The sequence below is a fragment of the Agelaius tricolor genome, unplaced genomic scaffold (assembly GCF_023055355.1).
Source record: "Agelaius tricolor isolate 1412-34295 unplaced genomic scaffold, bAgeTri1.0.p SCAF_46, whole genome shotgun sequence".
Taxonomy (NCBI): domain Eukaryota; kingdom Metazoa; phylum Chordata; class Aves; order Passeriformes; family Icteridae; genus Agelaius; species Agelaius tricolor.
Window position 1 is genome coordinate 3,044,978 of NW_027269306.1, and position 12,638 is coordinate 3,057,615.

Genomic DNA, 12,638 nt, shown 5'->3' on the forward strand with positions numbered 1-12,638 from the left:
TATTTGTCACCTTGACCTTCTTCTTTTCATTTAGAAGCTTTAATTCTGACTTCTGGATTTACAAAATCACAATTTTTGTGTAGGTCTGTCCACTTCCAGATCTTTCTGATGTATTGAATGGTAAGAGACTCAAAAGTCAGAAGCTGTCTTATGTTAGTTACTGAAGTAATGAATTTAACTGATTAAAAAAACCAAAACCCAGATCCATGCTGTGTCTAAGGATAAGGCTATTACATCCTCCCAAAGATAAATGTCTTTTTGTAGCATAATGCTGAACAAGTTAGTGTAAAGCTTCTCTGAGTTAATTACCTGACTGCACTATGCTGTTGAGTATTTAACACAAATAATCCCAAGGGATAGCTCATTGGTTTTAAATGTTCAGCTTCACAAAGGGGCACATCCTGTCTCTGGTCTGACCACAGGTTTGTGCAGCAATTCTCACAGGGTCATTTTCTAAACATGAAGTGAAGTTTGCTCTCTGTGAGAAAGTGGAGTGTTAAGGACTGGCTTGGTTTCTTACACCATTCTGAAGCTTCTGCTCAATAAACCCAAACTGATTCATGGGATATGCATTCTTCATAAAGCAGAATCTTTTATTATCATTGATTTTTGTCTCTTTACTATGTAAACTTTGCCAAGACATAAATTTTTGCAATTAATAGCAAAAGGCAAGCTTTAATACAGCCACTGAGGTACACCTGGATTTTGGGTTTTGTGGAAAGTAGTTGTTTTCTTTGGCTCTATTAAAATAATGTCATGTTTAACAGGCTTAATTGTGAGTAATTCTGGCAGATGGGGAAGGACATCTGCTTCCCCACACATGCCCTCACTTTAAAGGATGACAAAATAGTTTGTGTGGTCTTTATAAGAACAGCAAAAAGAGAAATTCATGCTGTAAGCAGGTTAAATCTAGCAAAGTTTGACTTGTAACAATGTCTTTTAAGAGGAAAATGGTTGTGAGGCATGTGGAACTGTATAAAAACACGCTACTGAACTTAATGACACACTACAGCCTAGGCATGTTAGGAAATGCAGCTAAATGGAAATGTCATAAATATGTTAGGAGGACATGGCAACAGCCAACACCAAAATACCATTTGTTTTACCAGAAAAAAGCCCAAACCCTAAGTGTCCTCAGGGACAGTAGTCACTATTTGCATTGTTAAGAAACAAGTGTTTTATTTGGGAAAGTAATCCCCTGCTGGTGCAACTGTAAAATGAGAGGTTGAATGCACTAACTTTGCTCAGACTTCATGGAGGTGCAGAAATGCAGTTCTAATCATGAGATGCTCTAGGCACCTTAAGTAGTTAATTAGTTAAGTAGTGAATCCAAAATCTGGCTGTGGACCTGAAGGGGTTACACTCATCACCCACATGGAAGCCTGTTAAGTTCATTAACAGTGGGTACTGCCAACTCTGGTCTAATTAAAAAAATAATAAATGTATGTCAATGAGACAACCCAACCATTTTTCCCCTCTCACTCTCCTGGAAGTTACCTGTTTATATTTTCACCTGACTGAAAAGATTGCTTAAGAGATAAAACAATGAGAGACGTCCACTGCAACAGCTGCCAATGCTCTGACAAAAAAAAAAGAGTCTGATTTATTTTTAGAACAGATTTAATAAAAATGTAGCATCTCAGTGCTTATACTCCAGCAGGACCAGCATCTGTCAGCATAACTCAAAGTATAACTTTGGATTTTGGCAAGGCAACATTCAGGACGCTTAGCAGAACAGAAGAAGAACTGCTGAGCACATTGCAAGGTTTTACAACTTTACCAAGTAAGTCTGCAAGAACTTAACAGTATTATTGAAAAAATGCAACCCAGCAAACCAAATCACCAAAGGATAGGAAATTTATACAAAACACAACAAAAATACAAAGAATAAAAATGTTACTAAGACTTAATTTACAAAATCTTTTCAATAAACCTTCTTATAGTGTAAAAGTTTAATATTATGAGGACAGAGAATGTATCAACTAAAGATCCTTTCCATTCATCTGGGTTCTTTTGGTAACAGTCTAGATCATCTTGGTTTGGAAAGAGACACTCAAACTCATTTCAACTGCCTATAAACTTTAAAAATCAGTAAAAAGACAGAAAAACAGGGAGAGGGCTGTTAAGTACTGGTTCAGTCCAATTACAGACTGGTAACAGAGCAAAATTGTTTTAATTTTGTTCTACAGAAATCAACAAAGTAAGAAGTAATACTTTAACACAGTGCCTTGACAGGTTAATTTCAATATTTTAATAAGAATTCATATCCTTATGGATTCATAAGGATAACTTGACCTCAAATCCCAGTAACTGGGATGAGACCTGAACACCTAAATGCTTTTGACTCCTTTTTAAGTGAACAGGATTGGATTTAGCAGATGTAGCTTCAATACCCTATAGAAAATACAGTATTCACTATTAATACTAGAAAGAGAGCTCTATTAATACTGCATGTAATTTCATTGAGAACTTTGACATAAAACAGATTAAAACCCACGAGATCCTGGATTTGAGAAGGAGAAATGAGGGATACACAGAAGATGGTACATTCTACAGAGCAATGTATGAAAGAATAGTGAGTGGCTCAGGACAGATCACATTAGAATTGAGCACCTTGTAGTTGAATACAGCTGTTCAGTGAGATCCTACCTGCATGAGTAAGGAGCCTGACTGCAGTGCAAACACAGCAGCATGGTTATGTCCATAACCACACTGAAACGACTGTGAAAGTGAGCGCATTCATCCGTGGGTCCTGACCAGTCCCAGCAGATGACAGTAAAGCAAACCCTGCATGTGCTGTGTTTACCCAGAGCATGGCCCATCCCCTCAGGATGGAGCAATGGCCAGGATGGCCCCTAGCCCACGTGCTTGTTCCTGATGATCTCGCCCCCCTCGATCTCGATCTGCTCGTAGAGCCACTTGCGGTCGCAGCGGCACTCGGTGCCGCACTTGTTGGAGCCGCACTTGGGGCAGGCGTAGAAGCAGCCCAGGCAATCCTCGTCCAGGCAGTCACACAGGTCCATCCCGCTGTACAGCAGCAGCCCCTGGCTGTCATACACCTTGCTCTTGGCTGGAATCACTTGCCTGTGCAATCAAAAACAAACAGGTTTTTTTTCCGTGTTAAAATCCCCTCATTGTTTTGATGCTAAGTTGCTGAGATTTTTTTAGGCCGGAAGGAAAAAAGGAACTTCCCGGAAAGAAGTTTTTCTTTTGTCTTTTGCATGTGTTTTTTCACAGAGCTGTGTACAGCCTTCTAGGGGCTAAAAGCTTTGCATCACTTCTGTGAATGCTTCCCATGCAAAACCAGGACAGGAGGGGAGTTTGCTTTCTTCGGGTGCTCACTTTAACACTGTCAATCTCAAAGATACCTTACTGTGTTTGGTAATGTTTGTCAGTCCTAATTGCATCTCCAAAAAATTGTATCTCCATTCTGTGCCCAAACTAAGCAGGAGAAACAGAGGGAGAGGGAAGGATGTGTAGTTGGTGAGCAGCACATTTAGTGTCTGTTTCTGTCTGGTACATTTACACTTAATGGGATACAACACACTGATGTGATTATTTCTTGTATATTTTGACAAGTGGAAATTTTTTTTCTATTTTTCGATTTTTTTTTAATCAGTCACATTCGAAGGTTGTAACGTGTTATCCAGTATTATCCAATTTGGATGTTAACTTTGTTTTTCAAAAGGAAGGTAAGGTCCTAACTTGCAGGCTTTTGTTTACCCAGTGTAACTACTGAGTTTACAGAAAGATGATGACCAATATTTTAAGTGTAGCCTACTTGATCTTACTGTATTCAAATTTATCTTATTATCAGAATTTTAGTTTATGTATGTATTAATAGCTACATCTGTGGTCTGTGTAGTATTGTGCCTCACAAACACCTTTTTGAGTTTGCCTGAAATATGAACTGTAAGCTAACGTTTTATCTTCTCTTTTATTTCTCTCAGGAATGAGAGGGATCTTCAACATCCCTAAAACCAAGAACCCAATCCATACACACACAAACATCCACATAGCTAATGTAACAGGCTGACCATCAAGGCTATTTTATTTTCAAATGAAAGTTCATGTAAATAGAGCTAACAAATTACCTGTCTGAATTAAACACTGAGATTTTTGTTTGCCTTCTTTTTTCCCTTTTACTGGTCTCTGGAGTGAATTCAGTCTGTCGTCCTGGGTTAGCAAACTGGAGAGACTTTAAAGCCTTGGCTGTACGCCCCTAAAGGAAGAGAAAATGTCACTTCATTAGAAATACAAATCTTAAGAAAATATCTAGTCAAGGATATTGTAATAACTTAGATGAATTCTTGACCTATGATTCTATGATTTCCCAGGAGGAACAACTTAAAATCTTTATGCTGGAGAACTATACCTGTCTCTGACCCCAGCAACACAAGCTCTGTAGTGGCAGTTTTAATCAACGCTTTCAAATCATCCTCCCAATCGCCCTGACACATAATTGAAAAATACAGCAGGGGAAGGAACAGCTCCTAGGGTGCAACTCCTCTTTGCTGAGGGTGCAGATTCCCTGTGCACAGCCTGAACACTGCAGCCAGCAAGGCACCAGCCACATTCCCAGCTCAGCACCTGGAGAAGTGTCCTCCCACACCCGTTCATCAGTGTCCCTGACCAAATGCCACGGCCTTCACAGCCCAGACACCACAACAGCAGTACACTTAATGCACCTCAATGCAGGCTCATTTCATAATGAGCTGCAGCAGAAAATGCCTTCTTTTCCTTTTTAACTGAAGAGACACCTTTAGAAGCACCTTTTGCAGTGCTCAGTTTCAAGCACGGGAGTTTGTTGTTTGCAAGGCTTGAATAACAGCTTGAAATATCAGCAGCAGTCTGGCATTCACATGAATTTATAAGTAGACCAAATTTTTCAAAACTTAGAGGCCTTATTATTTAATTAGAGAAGAAGATTTTAAGGTTCTCCAAACAAAGGTTTAAATACAGTAAACCCCTGTACATCTAAAAGACTACATCCTTTCTTATTTCTAGGTGAGAAAAATTCAGTTTATGTGGTAGTTCTATGAAGTGTAATAGCTTGCAGAGCTCAGAGGGGATGGGAAAACTGATCCATACACATACATCTGGATCCAGCCTTCTCCTCTGTCGCTCCTCAGGTTCCACATCCACCCTTCCATTGATGATCTGCATACACTTGGGACAAAGCTTCCAACCAGGAACAAACTGCCTTCCAAACTTGGCGCTCAGGAAAGCTGCGTCATCCAAGTCAATCGCTCGCAAGTTTTTCTTTGACAGTTTCCTGTGGATGTTAAAGGGATCACAGCAGGATTTTTGCAAGTCTTCAAACCTCTCAATGTAAATTTTGGCGTGGTGGAAGCAGATTGTGTTGTTGTCTGACAGGGTTATCCCAGTCCTGAGCTGCAGCAGCAGGAGGTCAGATGAAGAGATATCTTGTTTGGTTTTCAAGCCGGTGTGACGGGTGTAATAGATCTTGTGGCACTCGCTGGTGGCCTGGAGCTGAACTCCAACTGAACAAGGATCCATCTTGCTTTATCAGAACAACTCATTTATTTTGCCCAAAATAAATCTTTGAAGCCTTTAGGTTTCTGTGAAGATCACCCTAGAGAAAGCATCAAAATCAATCAGATTTCCAGTGCAAACTTTTCTCCACAAGCCTGACATACTGGATTTAAGTAATTTAAAAAACATGTAAAGAAAATATAGCCTTCTAGTCCAGATAAAACTAAAATTTATTCTGGAACTAAACCATGCATTTTATATTCCTTTCAGAGGCTTTTTTTTTTTTGGGCTAAAGTAAGTATCTATTCAAAATGTTTAGTGGCATGACTGTCTCAAAAGCAATCTGGGAGCAATGTGGATGAATTGTTGACACAGATCTGGTCATTGGTTTTCCTGGGGACCCCCACTCTTGGGACAATCCCTGCTAGCCAAGATGCAGCTGCCCACAGAAAGGGACTGCTGATGGCTACACAATTCATCTAAGCAGTTTTTAAAGGGGGAAAAAAGCTGCAGAAGGTGGGCTGGCTGGTGTCAGTCAGCAATTCCCATCCAGCAGCACTTTCCTGTATGTTCTTCCCACGTGCATCAGGTGAAGGTAAACACCCTGGATCAACCTGAGCCTTTCCAAGAGCCAGGCTGGGCTATGCACCAAGACTGGCAGTTCCAGATGTGTGCATTTTTGGGGTCACGTGGCTTTTGTGTGCAGCCCTCTGTTGAGCTGTTATTTCACAGTTAGACACACCAAATTAAATTACCAGATGCCAAGTGAGCCACTACAGACTGATGTTGGAACCCTGGGTGCTGAGAATTTTGGACTTTCTGTGCTGGCAGGCACTGACCCCCAAGAGAACATTGCATTTGACCTGAGGCTGTGGAGAAGGCTTCCAAAATGGAATGACAGAACTGGGATTGTGGGTGTGGAGTTTGGATAGAAGTGTGTAATATCACAGGGTTGAAAATGTAGAGTTTAAGGTTTCAGAATATAGTAATATAAATAAAGCAAGATGGAGGTTTTAAGGTGGAGGCTGGTCCTTCTTCTTCACCTTCTTTTCCATGGGTTTGGGTGGTTTTGTGTAATTGAATAAAAAAGTCCACACTGTGGGCACGGGTGATTGGTTATTGGGTTAAAAGTAACAATAATTTAGGTGTCACACCCTGCTTGTTGCTAGCCCAGTGCTGGCCCTAACACACCAGAGCATGAGCCCATCTTGCACTATTTTCCACCACAATGTAAAACCCAAACTTCTACCAAAAGAAAGGAATCACTTGCTCTCAAATCCTTCAAGAACCTTAATTACAATGGGTGTAGTTTAATTGGAATGCTTATGTTCACCTACACCCTGTTCTGCAAAGGCAAAACCCAGAAAAATGGAAAAGCAGTGTACTGGTTGTGTCTGGGAGAGAGTCAAATTTTTCACAGCAGCTAGTGTGTGAATGATTTTTTAATCTTTTTTTAAAAGACCACCTATCAAACTTCACCATCTTAGTGAACCAGCTCTAATGACAATCTTTAATTATTAGCTGCACAAAGTTTGTGTTTCAAGCCAAGGTAACGGGAGCTGTTAATGACCAAAGTTCACCGCAGCCGAGTTAACATTTGAAGAGCAATTCTGGCAATACCAAGTAACTTTTCTCAAAGAAGTTTGTTACATCCAACCTGCTTCAAGTGCTAATGTGCATTTTAGACTCATTCCTGCTGTGGAAGGTGGGGTTCGTGTGTGTGTGTGTGGCTGAAACACACCATGCCAATATACAAGTGATAGTCTGAATTTTCAACAGTTGCACGTGGATTTTAAGTCAGGACTCTTAGAAGATGTTCTTATTGAGAAACCCAATTTGTCTTCTAAGGAAAAAAGCCCCAAACCAAATAATTATTACAATGCGTGGTATCTGTACTATGCTATGTGATATTCCCTATGTGATATTAAACTGCACAAAAGCACAACAAGTCTGTCACCTCGCTTTGTTCAAAGGACAGCACTGCTGATGGAACACGGGGAACTCATCCATTAATCCACAGCAATTCCTGGTGGAAGCTGCAGCGTTTCTCCTCCGCCTGGGAGGAGCACACGGCTGCTTTTACTGTGAGTTCTCCTTGGCGGAAAGAGAAAAGCGCTGCAAACCCCAACCCCCGGGGTTTGTGTGTGCGATGTAACCCAGCGCTCCCCGCACACCCGAGCTCCCTGAGGGGCAGCAGGCGAAGGACGAGGCCGCCCCACGCCGGCCTGGCAACGTCCGGGGAAAGGAAGGGCCGGCCCTTCTGCTCTCTCCGGGCCGCCCCGCTCCCTGCCCGCCGTGCCGGTACCTGCCCGCTGTGTGTGTCCCGCCGTGTGGGCCCTGTCCCGCTCCGGCCGTTGGCTCCGTCCCTCCGCGCAGCCCGGCGGGTGGCGGCCATCAACGGCGCCTCGCCACAGAGCCCGGGCCGGCCGGAGCGGCGCTTCCGGCGGGCGGCCGGCCACAGCGACACCTGGCGGCGCGGAGGGGCGGCCCCGGCCTGAGGGGCCCCGTGATTCCCGGCGCCTCCCGGTGTTTCCCAGCGATTCCCGGTGTTTATTTCCCGGTGTTTCCCGGGGCCGGTGCTGAGCGAACGCCCCCGGCACGGCCGGTGAGCGGAGGGCCGCGGCCCGCTGCAGGCTCTCCCGGGCTGCAGAGCGGCGGCGGCGGCGGGGCTGAGGGAGACCGGCACTGAGCGGGGCCGGGACCGTGCCGGGGCTCGGGAGTTGCCTGTGCTGTCCCGGGAATGCCCCGTGCTGTCCCGGGTGTCACCTGTGCTATGCCGGGGTTCTCTATGCTATCCTGGGAATGCCCCGTGCTATCCCGGGAGTGCCCTGTGTTATCTCGGGAACGCCCCGTGCTATCCCGGGAGTGCCCTGTGCTATCCAGGAATGCCCTCTGCTGTCCGCGGAAGGCCCCGTACTATCACGGGAGTGCCTTCTGGTGTCCTGAGAATGCCCTGTGCTATTCCAGGATACCCCGTGCTATCCCGGCAATGCCCTCTGTTGTCCTGGGAATGCTCTGTGCCATCCTGGGAATGCCCTGTGCTGTCCTGGGAATGCCCTCTGCTGTCCCGGGATACCCTCTGCTGTTCCAGGTGTCACCTGTGCTATCCCGGGATGCCCTGTGCCATCCTGGGAATGCACTGTTCTCTCCAGGAGAGCCCTCTGCTGTCCTGGGAATGCCGTGTGCTACTCCAGGATACCCCGTGCTATCCCAGCAATGCCCTCTGTTGTCCTGGGAATGCTCTGTGCTATCCCGGGAATGCCCTGTGCTATCCCGGGGAACCCTATGCTGTCCTGGGAATGCCCTGTGCTGTCCTGGGAATGCCCTGTGCTGTCCCCGGTGTCACCTGTGCTATCCCGGGATACCCTGTGCTTCCCCCAGGTCCCTCAGCCTCTCTTTCTCATGTCACCCCAACCCCAAAATCGATTCTTACCAAAGCTGTTCTTTGTTTTAAATAAATAAATAAACAAATAAATAAATAAAACCCTCCTCAAATCTGTCTCTTCATTCAGGGGAAAAGATCCAACACGCGGTTTGGGTCACCAGAACATCTCTCAAAAGTCTGTCACTCTTTTTTTGGTCACCAGAACGTCCCTCAAAAGTCTGTCAGTCTTTTTTTTTTGCTCACCAGATTGTCCTTCAAAAGTCTGACACTCTTTTTTGGTCATCAGAACATCCCTCAAAAGTCTGTCACTCCTTTTTGGTCACCAGAACGTCCCTCAAAACTCTGTCACTGTTTTTTGGTCACCAGAACGTCCCTCAAAAGTTACTCTTTTTGGTTGGTTGGGTTTGGGTTTTTTGGTTGGTTGGCTTTTTAAAATAAATTCTGCTGTGTGTTCAAGAGGTGCCTCGGTGGTGTGGTGATCCTGAAGGTCTCTTCCATCCTTCAGGACAATAATGGATTTATCAGGGAGGAGATAGGAAAATTTGACCTGCCTTCATTTGGTCCACGTCTAAATAGTGACAGCACAGCCTGATTATTATTGGAGTTTTTAGTTTTTAGAACAAAGTTAGTTCTAGATTTCAAAGAAAAAACAGAACACAGTTGCCCTGGTAAGTGGCTTAAATTTAAAATGTTTCAAATTATGATGGTACTAGTGATATCTAAAATAAAGCCTCATATTACCTCTTAGTACCCATCCAAAGGTTTTGTTGGTTTAACTAAATAATTGCTTTCCAACAGATCTCCAGTGGGTGTTAATGGTAAGGAACCCGATTCTTAGGGCAAATACAGAAAGGCATGGCAAGAACCTAAAAAAGAGAATTGTAGTGAGCCATAGGAACTGGTGTAAGCACCAGAACAGTGAATTCCATGGGGTTTCACGGCTGTGCTGACACTTAGTTCGAAATAAATCATTTGGGACTGAGATGAAGCAGCAGTTTGGGTAATAGAAGCTCAGCTTTATTTACCCATAAATATTTGGGTATGGTGCTAGGTGCTCTCTTGAAACCTAGCAGTAGGTTTTTATCACTTTGGTATATTTTTGCTATGTTTTTATGTATTAGGAAATTAATTACTGAAGCCAGCTGGGCACATGGAGTAGAAACATCACAAAAGACCCAAAGCAGCAAAGTGGTTTTTGTTTGGTTTTTTTCTTTTTTTAAGTCTATTATTTACAGTAGCCTTTGTCAGTACTAGGAAAGAGATTAGGGAGAGGGTATTTTCCTCTAGAAATATGACACTGAAATTGCCTTTAGAATGCAAGACTCTAAATCAGGATACCTTTTTACCCAACCTTTTGAACAGTGTTGAAGAATTGGTAGGATTGCGGTCTGAAATAATTAAAAACCTGTGGAGAAATTATTTTATCCCTGCTTCAAGAGATACCCAGGGTTCTAAAGCATGGGAATGTGAAGCTTTAATATGTGAGAATAACATCGTGTAGGTTGTGCCATTTGCTGTTTCTCCATCTGACCACTAAAGAAAACCGTTGTAAATTCCATGTATTAAATCATGCAGTGAGTCAGCAGTGACAGAGAGACTGTGAAGTGCTATCATTCAAGAAAGCCTCAGTGAGGCTGCTTCTGCTGACTTGTGTGGCTTGGGATGAAATATGTGGAGTTAATGGAGGGGAATAATTCATGAGGGGAGATGTTTGAGCTACAGGTTGTGACATCAATTTGTATTACATAAATATAGGAAGGGCAGTGAGGTGTGTTCACTTTTTCACTGTTAGTGTCAATATGTGAGGCTGACTGCATGGGGCTGCTTCCAGGTTATTTGGGAATTAACAAATCTGCCAGCCATGGATTTAGACTGGTGTTGGTTGATCACATTAGCTGTCCTCTGTGTAAATGGAATGGTGCTTTAATGAGGCAGAGCTTTGGGATTTAAAGGATTCTCAATAAGGATGAAGGGCAACTGGAACTGGGTGTGGTAGAAATATTCTCATATTCTGGTGATACTGGCACTCAGTTTGTGGTGATTGGGAGTGGGGCTGCAGCTGAGCCTGATCCCTAATTGTCTCCACCTGTGAAAAGCAGGTGAGTAATATTAAAGGTGAGGAGCCAGGGAGTGCCCAGGGTGCTGAGCAATCACACAGGTGCGGGGCATGAGGGGTATAAAAGGCTGAAGGACAGGAAGAGCAGGTATTTGTAACCTTCTGTGGTGGTCTGGTGCTGTTCTGTAGGAGCTGAAACTCTCTGCACTTGGATGGTGGCGCTCTGTGGGTCCTGGCTGTCTCAGCTGTGGCAGGTGGGAATTTAAATTTGTTTCTCTGCCAGTGCAGGTTGGCTCCATTTGCCATTTTCACTCATAAGGGTATCTAAAAAGTGTCAAAGCTCATGCTGCAAAGGGATATGTATTGCAAGGTAAATTTTGATGGATTTTTGGTTGAGCAGTAGCACGAGTCCTGCTCTCTCCAGTTTGTGTCTGCTCACTAAGTCAGTGATTTGTGTGTCCCTCTATTCCCTTATGTGTAAAAACTGCATAAAGCAGTACTGACATACATCATCACTTAAAAATTGGTGGTTTTCTATTGTCTTGATTTCCAGAGCTTAAAGCAGTGACAGATTTGTTGCTGTCTGCCAAAAGCTTTGTGGTAGACTCAGAAGAAAGCCATGAGTAGCTGTATTCAATATAGTATGAATTCCAGGTAGTTCACTTCAAATTTCAAAGGTTATCAAGCAAAAATTTTTCCTATCTGTCTGTCATTTGACCATTGTTCAGCATTATTTTAAGATCTTACACTTTATTTAAAAACCTCCCAGAGATTCTGTTCACCTATATGATATGCAGTTAGTCTGGTCTAGAAATCAGCAGAATAGTGGAGAGTGTCAGGTTTAATTTCTTTTTCAGTCTAAGCAAGTTGGAGGATGCTGTTAAATTGGTTTTTCATTAAAATGAAACAGGCTAAGATATTCTACTAGTATAGGATCATATCTCATCAAGTGGATTTTTTTTAAGCTTTAGTGTCAAATGGAAATAAAATGTCCATTTTATTTTATTTGGCATATTTGGGAAAAAACAACCTCAATGTAATTGTGGTTATATATTTTTGCTAACAGCAGGGATCCTATTACTGTTCTTCAAGGCAAACATCTCTGTCTAGCTCCTACAAAATGTGCTGGAACACCAAGCAGGCATAGATGTTGTCTGCTTTGAGTTTCTCTATGATTTTCTTATAAAGTATTGTCATCTACTCTTTCAGAAACATGAAGTCAGAGATACAGAGAGCAATTGCTGCAGGGAAAAAGGCAGAAAAAAGATGATAGTTTTGGTAGGGACCATTTAGACATAAATGGAAAAAGGGAAATAAATAGCCTGTGTGAGTTTTCCTTGTAGATAAAGTGGATGCCAAGTGCTGAATTTTATCTGAAAGTCATCAAGTAATGTCACAAACAGAGCTGTTTATTTCACACCATATCTTTAAGTCATGGAAAACCTGGGTAACACCATAAAACTCATTTTAAAAAAATCTTAAAAATTACCTTGGTGTATTTTGTAGCATGCTAATAAGTTTTATTTTGTTAGCTATGGGTAAAATAGCATGCATGTAGTGTCTTAAATTGGTCTCTGGCCTAGTTGTTCTGTTTTATTTTTTTAAATTTTCATTTGGAAATTTAATAAAGACTTCTGATTATTTAATTTCACATTTACGTTTTGGCACACAACTGTTGAATATGTGGTTTCATATTATGTG

General features: G+C 42.7%; 1 protein-coding gene across 3 annotated transcripts; it reads right to left on the minus strand.

Annotated features, from left to right (window-relative positions):
* Positions 1 to 1,602: 1,602 nt before the first annotated feature.
* On the minus strand, positions 1,603 to 7,936 carry ARL14EP (ARF like GTPase 14 effector protein). 3 transcript variants are annotated; one of them, XM_071455260.1, is made up of 4 exons: positions 7,802 to 7,936; positions 5,098 to 5,596; positions 4,095 to 4,222; positions 1,603 to 3,084 (listed from the first exon to the last, which is right to left on the minus strand). In XM_071455260.1, exons 2-4 carry the CDS (start codon positions 5,518 to 5,520, stop codon positions 2,856 to 2,858), a joined length of 780 nt encoding a protein of 259 aa, XP_071311361.1. In that variant the 5' UTR covers positions 5,521 to 5,596; positions 7,802 to 7,936; the 3' UTR covers positions 1,603 to 2,855. The 3 variants fall into 3 exon arrangements, with proteins under 3 accessions (XP_071311361.1, XP_071311359.1, XP_071311360.1); XM_071455258.1 differs by having other exon boundaries at positions 5,092 to 5,596; XM_071455259.1 differs by lacking the exon at positions 7,802 to 7,936 and adding an exon at positions 7,454 to 7,776 and having other exon boundaries at positions 5,092 to 5,596.
* Between the last annotated feature and the right edge of the window lie 4,702 nt (positions 7,937 to 12,638).